The sequence below is a fragment of the Hyla sarda genome, chromosome 6 (genome assembly GCF_029499605.1).
Source record: "Hyla sarda isolate aHylSar1 chromosome 6, aHylSar1.hap1, whole genome shotgun sequence".
NCBI classification, from domain to species: Eukaryota; Metazoa; Chordata; class Amphibia; order Anura; family Hylidae; genus Hyla; species Hyla sarda.
In genome coordinates, this window is record NC_079194.1 from 85377982 (window position 1) to 85397605 (window position 19624).

At 42.8% G+C, this 19624-nt stretch overlaps 1 protein-coding gene and 1 long non-coding RNA gene across 4 annotated transcripts in view; one reads left to right on the forward strand and one right to left on the reverse strand.

Moving 5' to 3' along the window:
- Nucleotides 1–19624, forward strand: part of LOC130275843 (uncharacterized) — a 43949-nt gene that overhangs the window by 17094 nt on the left and 7231 nt on the right. The window contains exons 2-4 of the long non-coding RNA XR_008844921.1: nt 10593–10708; nt 15507–15614; nt 16822–17004. This is a non-coding gene — a long non-coding RNA (uncharacterized LOC130275843). The remainder of the gene's footprint in view (nt 1–10592; nt 10709–15506; nt 15615–16821; nt 17005–19624) is intronic.
- DCP1A (decapping mRNA 1A) overlaps nt 1–19624 on the reverse strand; it is an 88321-nt gene that overhangs the window by 7748 nt on the left and 60949 nt on the right. For 2 of the 3 annotated variants that reach the window (XM_056524354.1, XM_056524356.1), the window contains 2 exons: nt 6715–7392; nt 705–770 (listed from right to left, as the gene is read on the reverse strand). In XM_056524354.1, the coding sequence (XP_056380329.1) occupies nt 705–770; nt 6715–7392 (744 nt within the window). The remainder of the gene's footprint in view (nt 1–704; nt 771–6714; nt 7393–19624) is intronic. The other variant, XM_056524355.1, reaches the window with a different exon arrangement.

The window sequence follows — 19624 nt, forward strand, 5'->3', positions numbered from 1 at the left end:
ATTCTGCGTGTGTTTGGGGTGTACGTCTGTATATCGTTCTGCAGGTATGCCGGCATATACAAAATAGTGTGCTGACATATACCCCGGACGCAGGCTACTAATTCGATTCAAACATAGCCTAACCACAACGATCCCATAGTTTTATATCAAAGCAGAATATTTCAGATGCCACTGGACACTAGTTAACATTACTCCAGATTGTACGGCCATTAGCACAAAGTGATGACTTTCAAGATAGAAACGACTAAATCAGTGTTTTCCAAACAGCGTGTCTCCAGCTGTTGCAAAACTACAACTCCTAGCATGCCCGGACAGCCGCTGGCTGTCCGGGCATGCTAGGAGTTGTAGTTTTGCAACAGCTGGAGACACACTGTTTGGGAAACACTGTCCTAAATATATACATGATTACACTGTAAATGCTTCAGAACTACACATCTTTTCTTAGGACTCTCACACATTAGGGTACAGACAATATTTAGATGAGGCGAATGTTCTAAATAGACAATCAGGCTCAAGAGAGCTCCGCTTTGTATTTCTATTTGTGCACTACAGAAATAATTTATAGAGCTGATCAGTCCCAGCGGGCCAAGCGTTAGATCATTTTCTCTCCAATGCCAACATTCAGACTGTGCCAGTAGATTTAAGGCATGTTGGCACAGCTGCCGATGCTCAAACTTTGCTATCAATATAAAGACATTACTTACTGCTACCACCTTAGACACACCCAAGGGCTGGGCAAATGTTTCAGGTTCTCTCTTTTCATGGGAGTCCTGCAAAAAGACAAAAGAAGTTAAAAAAAAATCTGTATATAGAAAGGTTAGGAAAGATTAATAGATTGTGTTTTAAACAGCTGAATCATGCAAGTCGTGCAGGAAATGTTGGCATGTGATGAGCGCCATTGGTAAAATAGGCATTCTGCAAGACCAGACAAGATTGACCGTGTTCAGGGTGGTTAGGAAATTCGCTGTTTCAACTTTTAGATGGGGCGGGTTGCCTTTTTGGCTATAGACTTTAAAGAGTCTTTAACCACTTACCCCCTTAAGCACCAAGCCCGTTTTCATCTTAACGACCCGGGCATTTTTTGCACATCTGACCACTGTCACTTTAAGCATTAATAACTCTGGGATGCTTTTACCGTTTATTCTGATTCCGAGATTGTTTTTTCGTGACATATTCTACTTTAGGTTAGTGGTAAATTTTCGGTGATACTTGCATCATTTCTTGGAGGAAAATTCCAAAAAATGTCATGAAAAATTAGAAAATTTTGCATTTTTCTAACTTTGAAGCTCTCTGCTTGTAAGGAAAATAGACATTCCATACAAATTATATATTGATTCACATATACATTATGTCTACTTTATGTTGGCATCATGAAGTTGACATGTTTTTACTTTTGGAAGACAGAGGGCTTCAAAAGTATAGCAGCAATTTTCAAATTTTTCACGAAATTTTTATAAAAAAAATCGGAATTTTTCAGGGACCAATTCAGTTTTGAAATGGATTTGAGGGGTCTTCATATTAGAAATACCCCATAAATTACCCCATTATAGAAACTGCACCCCTCAAAGTATTTAAAATGACATACAGAAAGTGTGTTAACCCTTTAGGTGTTTCACAGGAATAGCAGCAAGGTGGAGGAGGAAATTCAAAATCTTAATTTTTTACACTCGCATGTGTGTAGACACAGTTTTTGAATTTTTACATGGGGTAAAAAGGAGAAAAAGCTCCACAAAATGTGGAACCCAATTTCTCTCAAGTAAGGAAATACCTCATATGTGGATGTAAAGTGCTCTGTGGGTGCACTAGAGGGCTCAGAAGGGAAGGAGCGACAATGGGATTTTGGAGAGCGAGTTTTGCTGAAATGGTTTTTGGGGGGGTATGTCACATTTAGGAAGCCCCTATGGTGTCAGAACAGCAAAAAAAAAAAAAAAAAAACCCACATGACATATTATTTTGGAAACTACACCCCTTAAGGAATGTAACGGGGTACAGTGTGCCTTAACAACCCACAAGTTTTTGACGACTTTTCGTTAAAGCCGGATGAGTAAATGGAAAAAAGTTTTTTTACTAAAATGCTGTTTTTCCCCCAAAATTTTACATTTTTACAAGGGATAATAGGAGAAAATGGTTTCTCCAAAGGCTCTGACATAGACGCAAAAAAAATAATTACCCACATGTGACCCCATTTTGGAAACTACACCCCTCATGAAACGTAACAGTGAGCCTTAACACCTCACAGGTGTTCAACGAATTTTGTTAAAGTTGGATGGGAAAATACTTTATTTTTTATTTTTAACTAAAATGCTGGTGTTACCCTAAATTTTTCATTTTTTACAAGGGAAAATAGTAAAAAAATAAGCCCCCCAAAATTTGTAACCCCATTTCTTCAGAGTATGGAAATACCCTGTGTGTGGACGTCAAGTGCTCTGCTGGTGCACTACAATGCTCAGAAGAGGAGGAGTGCCATTGAGCTTTTGGAGAATTTTTTTGGAATAGAAGTCAGGGGGTCATGTGCATTTACAAGGCCCCCATGGTGCCAGAACAGTGGACCCCCCCATGTGACCCCCTTTTGGAAACTACAACCCTCACAGAATTTAATAAGGGTTGCAGTGAGCATTTACACCCCACTGGCGTTTGACAGGTTTTTGGAACAGTGGACTGTGCAAATTAAAAATAAAATTTTTCATCTTCATGGATCACTGTTCCAAAAATCTGTCGGACACCTGTGGGGCGTAAATGCTCACTGTACCCCTTATTACATTACGTGAGGGTTGTAGTTTCCAAAATGGGGTCACATGTGGGGGGGCACTGTTCTGGCATCATGGGGGCTTTGTAAATGCAAACGTGGCCTTCAATTACGGACACATTTTATCTCCAAAAGCCCAATGGCACTCCTCCTCTTCTGAGCATTGTAGTTCGCCCGCAGAGAATTTCACATCCACATATGGGGTATGTTCTTACTCAGAAGAAATGGGGTTATAAATTTTCGGGGGCTTTTTTTTCCTTTTTCCCTTGTGAAAATGAAAAATTTAGGGTAACACCAGCATTTTAGTTAAATTATTATAATTTTTTTTCATTTTCCCATCCAACTTTAACGAAAATTCGTCAAACACCTGTGGGGTTTTAAGGCTCACTATACCCCTTGTTAAATTCCGTGAGGGGTGTAGTTTCCAAAATGGGGGCACACGTGGGTATTTATTTTTTTGCATTTTTATGTCAGAACCGCTGTAAAATCAGCCACCCCTGTGCAAATCACCAATTTATGGTGAGTTTCCCACTAGGAGTTTGCTTCAAACTTGAAGCAGGAAACTCACTTTAAACCTGCCCATGTGAATGTACCCTGAACATTCACATGGGGGGGGGGCAAACCTCCAGCTATTGCAAAACTACAACTCCCAGCATGCACTGACAGACCGTGCATGCTAGGAGTTGTACTTTTGCAACAGCTGGAGGCACACTGCTTGGAAAACCTTCAGTTAGGTTCTGTTACCGAACTCAGTATTTTCCAACCAGTGTGCCTCCAGCTGTTGCAAAACTACAACTCCCAGCATGTACTGATCGCCAAAGGGCAAGCTGGGAGATGTAGTTGCGTACCTCCAGCTATTGCATAAATACAACTCCCAGCATGGCAAGACAGTTTGCTGTTCGTGCATGCTGGGAGTTGTAGATTTAGAGAGCAACAGTTTAGAAACCACTGCACAGTGATCTCCAATCTGTGGCCCTCCAGATGTTGCAAAACTACAAATCCCAGCATGCCCAAACAGCTGTCTAGGCATGCTGGGAGTTGTAGTTTTACAATATCTGGAGGGCTACAGCTTAGAGACCACTGTATAGTGGTCTCCAAACTGTAGCCCTCCAGATGTTGCTAGGCAACAACTCACCAGCTTCCGTAGTCTGCACCAGGGAGCCGCACCTCATCGCCGCCGGTCACATCACAGTTTCCCCATTCTGCCCGTACTACCGTGGGTGAACCAAACTTTAACCCCCCCCACCACCGATCTGCTATTGGTCAGTCACTTCTAACCGACCAAAAGCAGGGAGGGGTGGCACCCCTGCCACCTCACTCCTGTCCCTTCAGAGGGATCGGGGGTGTCTTGGACAGCCCCCATCTCCCTTATTTTCCGGGTTACCGGATACCCGTATGACCTGGAATTGCCAGTCTGAATTGACTGGCGATTTGCGGCGATCACCGACATTTGAGGGGGGGGGTCTCAGGACAGGTTAGTACCAGGGAGCAGGTCCTTAAGAGGTTATCCAGGAATAGAAAAATAGAGCTAATGTCTTTCAAGAAATGTTCCCCATCTGTCTCCAGGTTGGATGTGGTTCTGCAGCAACCTGTGTGGAAATCTAGCCTAATTCAGTGAATCAATTGGGGTTACAGCTTCTAGATCCCCAGTATGCAAACTTCTGACATGTCAGGGAAATCCTAAATGTATTTTTTTTCCACAAAAGAAAATCTTGGTATATTTCTAGTAGGGATCAGCCGATTATCGGTATGGCCGATAATCACGATTTTGGGCATTATCGGTATCGGCAATTACCTTGCCGATAAGCTGGTAATGCCCCGCCCCCCGACCTCCCGACCCGCCGCACCGCGACCGCCCCCCCCCCCCCCCCCTACCCATCGCGTCGCAACCCCCACCGTAGTGCTGGGCAGTTTTTTGCCCATACCGCTATACCGGTCGGACCCCTCCCCCACCCTCCGAGTCAATAAAAAAAATTAAACTTACCCGTAATGGGGGTGGTCCGGGCCATCCATCCTTCCTGTAGTGTCCGGCGGCAATCCGGGTGGAGGGTGAACCGGTCCGGGCTGTCCTTCTCCGGGGGTCCTCTTCTCCACTCCGGGCAGGCTCCGGCCTAGTACGCTGTATAGAAGCCGCTACGCCGTGACGTCAGGTGCGTCGCTGCGCACGGGCGTCACTGCGCAGCGGCGTCTATGCAGCGTACTAGGCCGGAGCCTGCCCGGAGTGGAGATGACCCCCGGAGAAGAAGGACAGCCCGGACCGGTTCACCCTCCACCCAGAATGCCGCCGGACACTACAGGAAGGAAGGCCCGGACCACCCTGACAGGTAGGGGAGAGAAGCGGGTGGAGGCGGCGGCCTATGGCACCGCAAAAGCCACTGCAGTGCATTGATTTAAAGCGCTCGCTTTAAATCAATGACCTGCAGCGGTGTCGAGGGGAGATAAATAGCCGATAACTTATACCGGAATATCGGTATAAGTTATCGGCTATCGGCCCTAACCTCCACCGATTATCGGTATCAGCCCTAAAAAATCGATATCGGTCGATCCCTAATTTCTAGTCAATACTTGCAAAAAAAGTGGTTTTGTTGTTGCGTTTATTCTACGCAGCATATTGTGTAAATATACCTAAATGTGATATCAACTATTGCTGGCATAGTAAGGGATCATTCACATTACAATTCGGCTCTCTATTGTGTGAATATGTCAGCAACACAGCTACTGCCATATATGGGCATGGAAAGCCATGAGCCAAATTTTAGAGACTATGGGAGAACAAAGGAAAGTTGCTCAGTTGCCCATTGCAACCAATCAGATCGCTTCTTTCATTTTTAACAAGGCCTCTGAAAAATAAAATAAGCGACCTGATTGGTTGCTATGGGCAACTTTTCCATTACACAGGTTTTTGATAAATCTCCCCCAAGTCATTTTTTGCATGAACTTGTGTTCTTATTTAGACTGGAAAGCATGTTTTCGCCAAGTAAAAATACATGTGAGAAATGACCCAAACACAGTCACTAGGCCCAGATTTATCAAACTGTGAGAAAAAAATTGAGTGATTTTCCCACAGCAACCAATCACAGCTCAGGTTTCACTTTACCAGATTTCGTTAGCTGAGCTGTGATTGGTTGCTGTGGATAAATCACTCTACTTTTTCTCTCACACAGTTTGATAAATCTGGGCCCTAGCTGACTACATTGAAGGCCATTAAAGAAAATTTGTCCCAAGGACCACCCTGCACAAAAACACTGACATTCGATTTTGACAGACTGCTGAAGGATATGTACAATAAAGGGTCAAATTGTGATTCAATCTTTCCTAAATTATGCCGTTTCTATATTTTGCCTTTGAGGAATGGTACACAACAGAACAATTTTCAACTAGCTGTCTGCCCGGCAAGGAAGTATGAGGGGACTCGAGCCTGCAACATACTTTCAGCAGCTGTGGGCCACCACTCATAGCTGTTGTAGAGCGATCTCTGTAAATGTAAATGGTGGTCCAGATCTGCTGCCCACAAAGTGACCGGCAGATCCGTTTTACGGCAGCACAAGGCCTTTGCTAGGCTTCTGTGGCTGTCGGGACTCCACTATTGAAAGGCCACACTTACCAGTTAATGGTACAAGGGCAGGTTAGGCACCTATTCCCACTATGATACAGTGAGCCACAATGCAATATAAAGGGAGGTGGCAGATGTGCAAAATACTGATAGCACCACTCACACACCTACTGTTCATGAGGGAGTAGCTGCTTACTATTATATCTGCACACTGATAAGGGGTCTTTTTTCTGTGATTTTTTTTTGTCTCATTTTTCTGTGATTGACTCCCCTATTGATAGAGCCTGCCTACAGCGAGCTTCATCAAATCTCATAGATCATCCCAGTAGATATATACAAAAGTGTGTAAAAAATGTATACAAAATGTAAAGTTATGAAAATAATAGTTGCGGCTGTTACAGCTATGGCATTATACCTGTACAGGTCCAAATGACTTGTTTTTCAGAGAACTGTCTTTAAAACACTCTGGTGTAGCCAGCTGGTTTGTTGCACAGGAGAATTTTGGTGCCATCGTGGTTTTGTTCATGGTCTGCGGTGGTAATGTGTTGACCTGAGGATTCAGCTTTAGCTTCTGCAGGAGATCCACACTGGGATGGGAAGTGCTGGAAAAGCTGCTGCTTCGGATAGGAACTAATGGTGGTGGAAGTAAAGGTTGAGTGTGGGGGGCGCTGCCAACATCTGAAATTGACTGACTCATAAGAGGAGACATCTGTCTTGTGTGTAACAGGCTGGAATTATGTGGGGCGGATGTGCTCAGGACTTCAGAGGATGGACCAATACTGGGACTTACACGACCAGGAAATATATTCATTTTTTTAGAATCCAGTTGTGTGACTGGTTTCTGAGGGATTAATGCTGGCGGTAAACAGGCTGGGTGACTGAAATCACTAGCGCTGCAGTTGAAGCTCCTAGGTTCTGCCTTCACTATCACCGGCTGCATGGGTTTTGATTGAAGGAAGACATTATGTTCTACATCGGGCAGGAAGGGTTCCTTGACTTCTGAAGGACCATATATACTCATGTGCTGTTCTTTCAGTAGGAAAGTTCCAAAAAGTTCTTCCACAGTCAGGTGTTTTTGTCCAGGTTGAAAATACTGAAAAGAAATAAAAAATTAAAAACAGAGATCGACCAAACCTGACTCCTGCTAACCTTTGTCTGGGGCAACTTTGAATAGTCATTAAGTGTTAAACTTTGCATAGATCAATAATACAAGTATAAGAAACATTGTAATAAACTGTATCCCTATGATATACTGCCTCTTTCTTCATCTATCTCAAGCCCCCCACCCCCTTAATTCATAAGTCACCATGAAAACTGCTAAAGGTCTGTCTTGAGAGATGATAAAGACCTATAAGCTCACTGAGAAATCAGCTACAGCAGCTCATAGAAATCTATGTCCATGTCCACACAACATATTTTTCAAACATATTCAGAGGGTAGGTCGCAGATTTGACACATTTTTAAGGAATTCTTCAGACTGCAAAATGCACTATATTAGACATGTTCTGGCTAAACCAGCTATTTTCTGCATGACCACAGAGGGAACATTTGATACAAAATAGCAGATAAAAGTTATATACAGTGGTCCCTCAACATACGATGGTAATCCTTTCCAAATGGACCATCGTTTGTTGAAACCATCGTATGTTGAGGGATCCGTGCAATGTAAAGTATAGGACAGTGGTCTACAACCTGCGGACCTCCAGATGTTGCAAAACTACAACACCCAGCATGCTCGGACAGCCAACGGGAGTTGTAGTTTAGCAACATATGGAGGTCCGCAGGTTGAAGACCACTGGTATTGGAGGTTATACTCAAGTGTCCCCGCCACTCCGGACCGTCACCGCTGTCCTAGATGTCACCCTCCATCACTGTTGCCGCGTCCCCGAGGTGTCCCCGACGTTCCGGCAAGGCCTCTGCTTCCCCGGCATCCTCGCTCTTCGTCGCCGCCATCACGTAGTTACGCACGCCGCTCCTATTGGATGACGGGACGGTGTGCGCAGCGACGTGATGATGACGATGGAGAGCGCCGACGATGCAGGGGAACCCGAAGAGGACGCGCCGGAGCCCCGAGGACAGGTAAGTGATCGTCAGCGGACCACACGGGGCACCGTAAACGGCTATCTGGCGGCAGCTGAAGCAGTCTGCGCTGCCGGATAGCCGTTTATGCGATGACCACGACATACAAAAGCATCGTATGTTGATGCTGCCTTCAACATCTGAGAGGCCATCGTATGTTGAAATGATCGTATGTCGGGGCCATCGTAGGTCGGGGGGGTCACTGTAACAGAAACAGAGCCCCTCCTCATGTACACACACAACAGCTTATCATAAAACGTTTGTTGAAAGGATATTGATCACTTACATATATTCTAAAACTTGTCACTTATGCATGTAAACCTCAGCTCCTTCTAGGCTAAGTAGTCAAGTGGGCAGTCTGAGCGATTTGACAGTTCTCTTTATGTACACTTACACACGGAGAGCTAATATAGACACAATTATCCTTTTCCCATAAGACTATACATCAATCTGCTCAGCTACTCCTGCTCTATAACATGATGCCTGCAGATTCGACTGCATTTTCATAATGATAAGCTCCTTTTAAGCTTGTGTTCTAGCAATTATGTATGTCATTGTGTGACTCGAATGCCTTTTTGTTAACCTCTTTAACCCCTTAACGACGCAGGACGTATATTTACGTCCTGCGCCGGCTCCCGTGATAGGCAACCCGGATATCACATCTCATCAGTCCCGGCGCTCATCAACTGCCGCCACCTGCGGCTAATACCACACATCGCCGATCGCGGCAATGTGCGCTATTAACCCTTTAGAAGCTTTAACGGCCGCTTCTAATGTGAAAGTGAAAGTATCCCGGCTAGTCAGTCGGGCTGTTCGGGACCGCCGCGGTGAAATCGCGGCGTCCCGAACAGCTTACAGGACACCGGGAGGGCCCTTACCTGCCTCCTCGGTGTCCGATCGACGAATGACTGCTCCGTGCCTGAGATCCAGGCAGGAGCAGTCAAGCGCCGATAACACTGATCACAGGCGTGTTAATATATACCTGTGATCTGTGTAAGAGATCAGTGTGTGCAGTGTTATAGGTCCGTATGGGAGCTATAACACTGCAAAAAAAAAAAAGTGTTAATAAAGGTCATTTAACCCCTTCCCTAATAAAAGTTTGGATCACCCCCTTTTCCCATAAAAAAAAAAAAAAAAACAGTGTAAATAAAAACAAACATATGTGGTATCGCCGCATGCGTAAATGTCCGAACTATAAAAATATATCGTTAATTAAACCGCACGGTCAATGGCGTACGCGCAAAAAATATCCAAATTCCAAAAAAGCGTATTTTGGTCACTTTTTATACTATTAAAAAATGAACAAAAAGTGATCAAACAGTTCGATCAAAACAAAAATCATACCGTTAAAAACTTCAGATCACGGCACAAAAAATGAGTCCTCATACCGCCCTGTACGTGAAAAAATTAAAAGTTATAGGGGTCAGAAGATGACATTTTTAAACGTATAAATTTTCCTGCATGTAGTTATGATTTTTTCCAGAAGTACGACAAAAATCAAACCTATATAAGTAGGGTATCATTTTAACCGTATGGACCTACAGAATAATGATAAGGTGTAATTTTTACGGAAGCCTGCAAAAGTTACAAAATGGCGTTTTTTCTTCGCTTTTGTCGCACAATGATTTTTTTTTCCGTTTCGCCGTGAATTTTTGGGTAAAATGACTAATGTCACTGCAAAGTAGAATTGGTGATGCAAAAAATAAGCCATAATATGGATTTTTAGGTGGAAAATTGAAAGGGTTATGATTTTTAAAAAGGTAATGAGGAAAAAACAAAAGTGCAAAAACGGAAAAACCCTGAGTCCTTAAGGGGTTAACAGATGTGAATGTGTCTCCACAAAGTAGTGAGACGTCCAGCAATTAAACTGTCAATTGCATATTTATCAGGTATGGGAATCATTAAAAAGGAGTGAATGTGAGCACATCAGCATGTAAAGTGCCACGAAATGGATTAATACAGTCAGGTGCTGTAGCTCCATTCTCCACTAGATGGCACAATACTACTAGATTTGTGCTGTAAACAGACACATAGAACCCAAATGAATTCATACACATTGTGTGCCATCCGCTACTAATACATGCACATGACTACAAACTCCATATACTCAATTCATAGATTAAATGTTCGTTTCTTTGCCAAAGCAACAGACAATTACCAGGAATGCACAAGTGCATTTGTTTAGCTAATCCATACAGATGGTCTCCGCTTTAGTTTCCAGTGAACTGTATAACAGTGAAGAAATGAAAATATTCTGGACATATGGTGAGACTACAAGCAATTAGATGATAAGCAGCGCCACATCTCATGGAGTGCTGGCCACAACTAAGGTACTACACTCCTTTGTATTCTTGTGAGATTTAGAAAAAAATATGCATGGAACTTATGTTCTGGAGATGTTTTATAGTTTAAACAATCTGAAGATAGTTACTTTTATATATATATATATATATATATATATATATATATATATATATATATATATATATATATACATATGTGTATGTGTCATGGCCGTAAATGTTGGCACCCCTGAAATTTTTCTAAAAAAATGAAGTATTTGTCACAGAAAAGGATTGCAGTAACACAAGTTTTGCTATACACATGTTTATTCCCTTTGTGTGTAAACCAAAAAAGGGAGGAAAAAAATACCAAATTGGACATATTGTCACACAAAACTCCAAAAATGGGCTGGACAAAATTATTGGCACCCTTTCAAAATTGTGGAAAAATAAGCTTGTTTAAAGCATGTGATGCTTCTTTAAACTCACCTGGGGCAAGTAACAGGTGTGGGAAATATAAAAAAAAAAGTTCACTTAGTCTTTGCATTGTGCGGTGACACACTAAGCTTGGACAATAGAAAGAGAAGAGAACTGTCTGAGGACTTGAGAACCAAAATTGTGGAAAAATATCAACAAATCTCAAGGCTACAAGTCCATCTCCAGAGATCTAGATTTGCCTTTGTCCACAGAGTGCAACATTGTTAAGGAGGTTTGCAACTCATGGCATTGTAGCTAATCTCCCTGGGCATGGAAGGAAGAAAAAATTGATGAAAGGTGTCAACGCAGGATAGATCGGATGGTGAATAAGCAGCCCCAAACAAGTTCCAAAGATATTCAAGCTGTCCTGCAGACTCAAGGAGCATCAGTGTCAGTGAGGACTATCCATCGACATTTAAATGAAATGAAACGCTAGGGCAGGAGACCCAGGAGGACCCCACTGCTGAGACAGACATAAAGAAAGACTACATTTTGCCAAAATGAACTTGAGTAAGCCAAAATCCTTCTGGGAAAACGGCTTGTGGACAGAGGAGACCAAGGTTTTTGGTAAAGTACATCATTCTACTGTTTGCCGAAAATGGAATGAGGCCTACAAAGAAAAGAACACAGTACCTCCAGTGAAATATGGTGGAGGTTCAATGATGTTTTGGGGTTGTTTCGCTGCCTCTGGCACTGGGTGCTTTGAATGTGTGCAAGGCATCATGAAATCTGAGGATTACCAACGGATTTTGGGTCACACTGTACAGCCCAATGTCAGAAAGCTGGGTTTGTGTCCGTGATCCTTCCAGCAGGACAATGACCCCAAACATACGTCAAAAAGCACCCAGAAATGGATGGCAACAAAGCGCTGGAGAGTTCTGAAGTGGCAGCAATGAGTCCAGATCTAAATCCCATTAAACATCTGTTGAGAGATCTTAAAATTGCTGTTGGGAATAAGAGAGACCTGGAGCAATTTGCAAAGGAAGAGTGGTCCAACATTCCGGCTGAGAGGTGTAAGAAGCTTATTTATGGTTATAGGAAGCGATTGATTTCAGTTATTTTTTCCAAAGGGTGTGCAACCAAATATTAAGTTAGGGTGCCAATAATTTTGTTCAGACCATTTTTGGAGTTTGGTGTGACATTATGGCCAATTTGCTTTTGGTTTAGGTCCAATACACACAAAGGGAATAAACATGTGTATAGCAAAACGTGTTACTGCAATCCTTTTCTGTGAGAAATAGTTCATTTTCTTGAAAAATTTCAGGGGTGCCAACATTTACGGCCATGACACACACACACACACACACACATATACCATATATATATTATATATACACACACACACATACATATACATACATACACAAACAGACAGTCAGGTTCATAAATATTGGGACATCGACAATTCTAAAATGTTTTAAATTAATCAAACAAGGAATTACGACAGTTTGCATATGTGCCTCCCACTTGCGAAGGGCAAAAGTAATGGGACAATTGGATTCTCAGCTGTTCCATGTCCAGGTGTGTGTTATTCCTTCATTATCCCAATTAAATGAGAAGATAAAAAGTCCAGAGTTCATTTCAAGTGTGCTATTTGCATTTGGAATATGTTGCTGTCAACTCTTGAGATCCAAAGAGCTGTCACTATCAGTGAAGCAAGCCATCATTAGGCTTAAAAAACAAAACAAACCCATTAGAGAGAGATAGCAAAAACATTAGGCGTGGCCAAAACAACTGTTTGGAACATTCTTAAAAAGTAGGAATGCACTGGTGAGCTCAGCAACACCAAAAGAACCGGAAGGCCAAGGAAAACTGTGGAGGATGACCTAAGAATTTGTTCCCTGGTGAAGAAAACCCCCTTCACAACAGTTGTCCAGATCAAGAACACTATCCAGGAGGTAAGTGTATGTGTGCCAAAAACACAGAAAGAGAAAACGGAGTCACTTCTAAAACACATTGGGGGAGATTTATCAAAACCTGTGCAGAGGAAAACTTGCCCAGTTGCCCATAGCAACCAATCAGTTTGCTTCTATAATTTTTATGAAGGCCTGTGAAAAATGAAAGAAGCAATCTGATTGGTTGCTATGGGCAACTGGGCAAGTTTTCCTCAGCACAGGTTTTGATAAATCTCCCCCATTAAGTGCTGTAAGTTTATTAATTCCGTAGAATATACAATACAATAATAGTAAAAAATGCATAATATCAAAGAGGAATAAAGCAACAAAAACAGTGGTATCACCGGCTCTGCACATTAGACATAGGCTGTAGTACATAAAGTATATTATTATCCGTATCAGCTACAATACAATGAATAAAAATTATTAAGACAGAACACTAATTGCACATATCCAAGTGATTGCACAATAACATATCAATATTTCATCTATCTCAGATGAAACCAAGGTGCTACATATAGTAAAAAGTGCAAGGTGCATGTAAACAAGAGAAGTACCGTATTTAATCGGCGTATAACACGCACTTTTTAGGCTAACATTTTTAGCCTAAAGTCTATGTGCGTGTTATACACCGATAAGCCGCTGCAGTTCAATGATTTAAAGCGGGCGCTTTAAATCAATGAACTGCAGCGGCTTTGCAGGTGCAGAGACAGCCAGCGTTGCCGGCTTCTCTCCCCCTGCCTTTCCTGCGGTCTAGAGCCCTGCTGCCGCCGCTTCTCTCCCGCTGGCTATCTGCGCCGCTGCCCGTTCTCTCCCCCTGACTATCGGTGCCGGCACCCCATTGCCGGCGCCGATAGCCAAGGGGAGAGAAGCGGCGCCGGCAATGGGGCAGCGGCGCCGACAGCCAGGGGGAGAGAAGGGGCAGCGGCACCCATTGCCGACGCCGCTGCCCCATTGCCTCCCCCCATCCCCGGTTGCATAATTACCTGTTGCTGGGGTCGGGTCCACGCTGCTTCAGGCCTCAGGTGTGCGTCCCCTGCGTCGTTGCTATACGCTGCACGGCAATGGGGCGCCGGCACCGATAGTCAGGGGGAGAGAACAGGCAGCGGCGCAGATAGCCAGCGGGGGAGAAGCGACGGCAGCAAGGCTCTAGACCGCAGGAAAGGCAGGGGGAGAGAAGCCGGCAGCGACGGCCTCTCTCCCCCTGCATTTCCTGGGGGTGTATCGGGGTATACACGCGCGCACACACACACACACCCTCATTTTACCATGGATATTTGGGTAAAAAACTTTTTTTACCCAAATATCCTTGGTAAAATGAGGGTGCGTGTTATAGGCCGGTGCGTGGTATACCCCGATAAATACGGTATATTGCAGAGATACAGACCAATGTAAAGATATACAGCAGTACAGCAGCAGATGGCAGAGACCGGGATAGCACCACTCCAACGTAGGTTTCGGTACGCAACCTACATCTGGGAGTATATGTGCAAAGTCAACAATCAAGAGAAGACTTCACCAGAGTGAATACAGAGGATTCACCACAAGATATAAACAATTGGTGAGCCTCAAAAACAGGAAGGCCAGATGAGAGTTTGCCAAACAACATCTAAAAAGCCTTCACAGTTCTGGAACAACATCCTATGGACAGATGAGACCAAGATCAACTCATGATCCTAAGCATACCGCCTCATCAGTGAAGCATGGTGGTGGTAGTGTCATGGCGTGGGCATGTATGGCTGCCAATGGAACTGCTGACAAAAGCAGCAGGACGAATTCTGAAGTGTTTCGGGCAATATTATCTACTCATTCAGCAAAATGCTTCAGAACACATTAGACGGCGCCTCACAGTGCAGATGGGAAATGACCCAAAGCATACTGCAAAAGCAACCAAAGAATTTTTTTAAGGGAAATAAGTGGAATGTTATGCAATGGCCAAGTCAACGCCTGACCTGAATCCGATTGAGCATGCATTTCACTTTCTGAAGACCAATTCAGCAAAATGCTTCAGAACAAGCAGGAACTGAAGACAGTTGCAGTAGAGGCCTGGCAGAGCATCACCAGGGATAAAACCCAGCAATGTCTGGTGATGTCTATGCGTTCCAGACTTCAGGCTGTAATTGACTGCAAAGGATTTGCTACCAAGTTTGATGATTATTATACGGTCCGATTACTTTTGGTTCCTTAAGTTGGATGCACATATGCAAACTGTTGTAATTCCTACACCGTTCACCTAATTTGGATGTAAATACCCTCAAATTAAAGCTGACAATCTGCAGTTAAACCACATCTTGTTCGTTTCATTTCAAATCCATTGTGGTGGTGTATAGAGGCAAAAATGTTAGAATTGTGCCGATGTCCCAATATTTATGGACCTGACTATAAATGAAGGCTAATTCATTAGCCTGTATTTGTTGGAGGGGCTGGGAATCCCTTTAAGAACATGCGGCCCTACCTGTTTTCTTACGCCGCAGGTTCTTCGTGACGTCAGGAGTTAGTGTCAGGTGACGAAGTTCCAGAGCGTCGTGCAGAGCGAGTGTGGCATCAGTCATGGCTCCATGGTAGCCCGTACAGCTAGCAGGGTAAGTCTCATACCGCGGGGGGGTTTGGGATTCATTGATCCGGCACGGCTTGATTGTGTGCCTACATATCCGAAAGACACTAACCATCCACTGCAACATCTTTCCAATTTTGATTGGCAACCTGGCTTTCACTTAGCCTCTATAGATGTAGAAAGTCTGTACACCCCTCCTGATGCGGGTGTACAGGCTATCAGGGATTTTCATTCCCACACAGAAAATTCTTCTGTATTTAATGAGTTAATCTGCCAGTCCCTATGGCTTATCCTTAATAATAACACCTTTTAGTGACACCTGGTATAAACAGATAGGGGGGACTGCCATGGGGACTCCAGTCTCATGTACATATGCAAACCTTTTTCTTTCTTTATCTTTTTCAAATAAGAATCCTTTTTGTAGTAATTTGAAACTTTTATTGCGCTATGTGGATGATATTCTGGTCGTCTGGGATGGAGGTAAAGACATGTTCCATAAATTTGTGGAATATCTTAATGTGTCTAATGACATGAACATGTTCTTCACCACCTTCTTTGGGGACCAAGAAATTGACTTCCTGGATGTTAAAATCCAAATTCAGCAAGATGGGTTTGTTGGCTTCCGGATTCAGGAAAGCCACAGCTAAAAACTCCTTCACTTCAACAGCTCGCACCCATTAAATGTCGGTAAGGGTATACCCTAAAGACAATTTTTATGTCTTAAAACAATTAATAGCAATATGGAAAATTATTACAGGCAAGCTGAAGAACAGAAGGATCGATTTATACAATGAATATCCCAGAGATTTAATAAATCACTGCTTTGAAAGAGCAGAAGGGGTAGACAAATGAGCCCTGTTAAAATCGAAAAAGAAAATTACAGCAAAATCTGAACAGAGACATTTGACCTCTGCCAATAGCAACATGAATGCGATAGTTAGTGCCGCAGTTAGACAAAATTGGTTCATGTTACAAAGAAACCTAATGTTATGGCAAGCGGTTAATAATCAACCTCTGATCACCTTCAGAAAAAGCACCACATTAGGAGACATTTTTAGAAAAAAATGCAAGAGTGCAGTCAGTGAAGGAGACAGAAATAGTCGTTGGTTAACTGATAGTTTGCCCAAGGGGAATTTTGCGTGCAAACATTGCTCATTTTGCACACTGAAGCTAGCAAGTAGAAAAATTTCAGTTGGTGGAATACTTCATGTGGTAAATCATTTTATTGCTTGTAGGACCCCTTATGTGGTCTATATATACGGGTCTGCCCCTGTGGATTCAGCACAGATCGGCAGCCCGAGGAAGTGCGCTTGGAGCCCAGGAAACAGTCTTTCGCTGTGAGGCCGCTCCTCTGCGTCTACCCGCTGTACACTTTTTAATTGCATGTGCATAAAGATTCCTGCTCGCAAGTATTCCAGGTGAGTGCATCCACTTATTTCTTGAACTTTCTGCCAGTGCTTATCTTTTTTGGAGTGCACCCCCGTGAAATCTTTTTTTGGAGTGCACCCCCGGACTCACTTGTTTCTATAAGTATTTTGGATTATACTGGGTCACTGGCTAAGGTTTTAGTTGTGAAGGCTATGTTTGTATGGTGCAGCACCGTTTTTGCAGGGCAAGTTACGATTTTTATGCATATGGTCAAAAATAAAAAATAAAATAAATTTTGTTTTAACCCCTTAACAACGAAGGACGTATATTTACGTCCTCCGCCGTCTCCTGTGATATGCCGCAGGGTCACGCGCTGTCCCCGCGTCATATCTGGTCGGTCCCGGCATCTATCAACGGCCGGGACCCACGGCTAATACAGGACATCACCGATCGCGGTGATGCGATGCATTAACCCTTCAGACATGGCGATCAAAGCTGACCTCCGCGTCTGAAGTGAAAGTAACCTGGCTGCTCGGGACCGCCGCGGTGAAATCGCGGCGTCCCGAACAGCTTACAGGACACCGGGAGGGCCTTTAACTGCCTCCTCGGTGTCTGATCGACGAATGACTGCTCCCTGCCTGAGATCCAAGCAGGAGCAGTCAAGCGCCGATAACACTGATCACAGGCGTGTTAATACACGCCAGTGATCAGCATGAGAGATCAGTGTGTGCAGTGTTATAGGTCCCTATGGGAGCTATAACACAGCAAAAAAAAAAGTTAAAAAAGTGTTAAAGGTCATTTAACCCCTTCCCTAATAAAAGTTTGAATCACCCCCCTTTTCCCATAAATAAAAGTGTAAATAAAAATAAACATATGTGGTATCGCCACGTGCGTAAATTTCTGAACTATAAAAATAAATCATTAATTAAACCGCACGGTCAATGGCGTACGCGCAAAAAAATTCCAAAGTCCCAAAAAAAGTATTTTTGATCACTTTTTATATCAAAAAATGAATGAAAAGGATTAAAAAGTCCGATCAAAACAAAAATGGTACCGATAAAAACTTCAGATCACGGCGCAAAAAATGAGTCCTCATACCGCCCTTTACGTGAAAAAATAAAAAAAAAAGTTATAGGGGTCAGAAGATTACATTTTTAACGTATAAATTTTCCTGCATGTAGTTATGATTTTTTTCCAGAAGTACGACAAAATCAAACCTATATAAGTAGGATATCATTTTAAGCCTATGGACCTACAGAATAATGATAAGGTTTAATTTTTTAGGAAATATGCACTGCGTAGAAACGGAATCCCCAAAAAGTTACAAAATGGCGTTTTTTCTTCGATTTTGTCGCACAATGAATTTTTTTCCCGTTTCGCCGTGAATTTTTGGGTACAATGACTAATGTCACTGCAAAGTAGAATTGGTGACGCAAAAAATGTATGTATGATAGAGATAACTGACACACTACTATTTTGTCACAAAATTTTCAGGTTTTCACCATATGTGTTATTATACTGGATCTGTCCACATAAGGTGCACATTGGTCTTCTTACAGTGATTGCAGTTTTGCGTCAAATATATGATATTGCTTGTTCATCAGCTACAGGTTTTTTTCAGACCATTTTCATGTGCACTTCTTAATCCACGAATCTTGATAAAGTTGTCTCGTTGGGTTATAGGGTAAGAAAAGTAGTCGGCGCCATATTCCAGGTGCAGACATAAATTGGCAGTTGCTCTTCCTTCTTATTCGCAGGTAGGTTCTTTTTGTTTAGCCAGGGAATAAAAAAAAATATTTATTATATATACACACATTTTTCTGTTTAAGGTATGCTGTGGCTAATTGCGGGTTTCTCTGTATTTGCATCATAGATAATCTTTTTCAGGTAGGTGTTGCTAGTTATGCTTAGGATTATTTAAAGGTGAATAATTATTATTCTTTAAGGCCTAGGGTGATCTCAGTTGTTCTTCAGTTCATCGGTCCTTTGAGCACCATTTCCGTGTGAATCAGTAAGATTGAGCTGTGGTAGGTAATCGCTCAGTTAATCATATGATTAGTCACTCCCTCTTGAGTGTCTTTCAGATACGGGTCATTTCCTTGTAAATATTAGTTTATTGCAGTGTATCATCTGGTATGACCATTTGCTTTTGGTTAGTTTTTCTTTTTTGTTATGGTATAAGGTCTGTAAGGACGTCATGTTAATTAAGTGGTGATGTTCGTTATCAGAGTAGTCTTGTATCTTGCCCAACACGTCTTTGGGTGAACTTCTCGCTTCACAGCAACCTGACACGTCCTCCGGTGTTTTTCAGATTTCTTTGGTAAATCACGTACAAAGTGTTAGTCACATATTTGCCATGATAGTTTATTATTCTCAGATTTATGTTATTTTTCCTGTTGTCAGTATACACGTCGAGTCCATTCTCTAATTGACCTCTGTTCTGCGTGTTTAGAGCTACATGTAATTTTCTGTAATTTCAGGTATGTAGATTCATGGGTAACAATGTGTTGCTGAGACCATGAGGCATATCGCGGTTGTTTCATGATAATTTGGTATTGTTGTGCAGAATAGAAGTTGTGAGGATTAAGGGGTACAGCCTCGTTCCGAATCATCTTATCTTATATCATGATACAATCTGCGTGTGCTTACACGTTAAGCTTCACTTGTCAC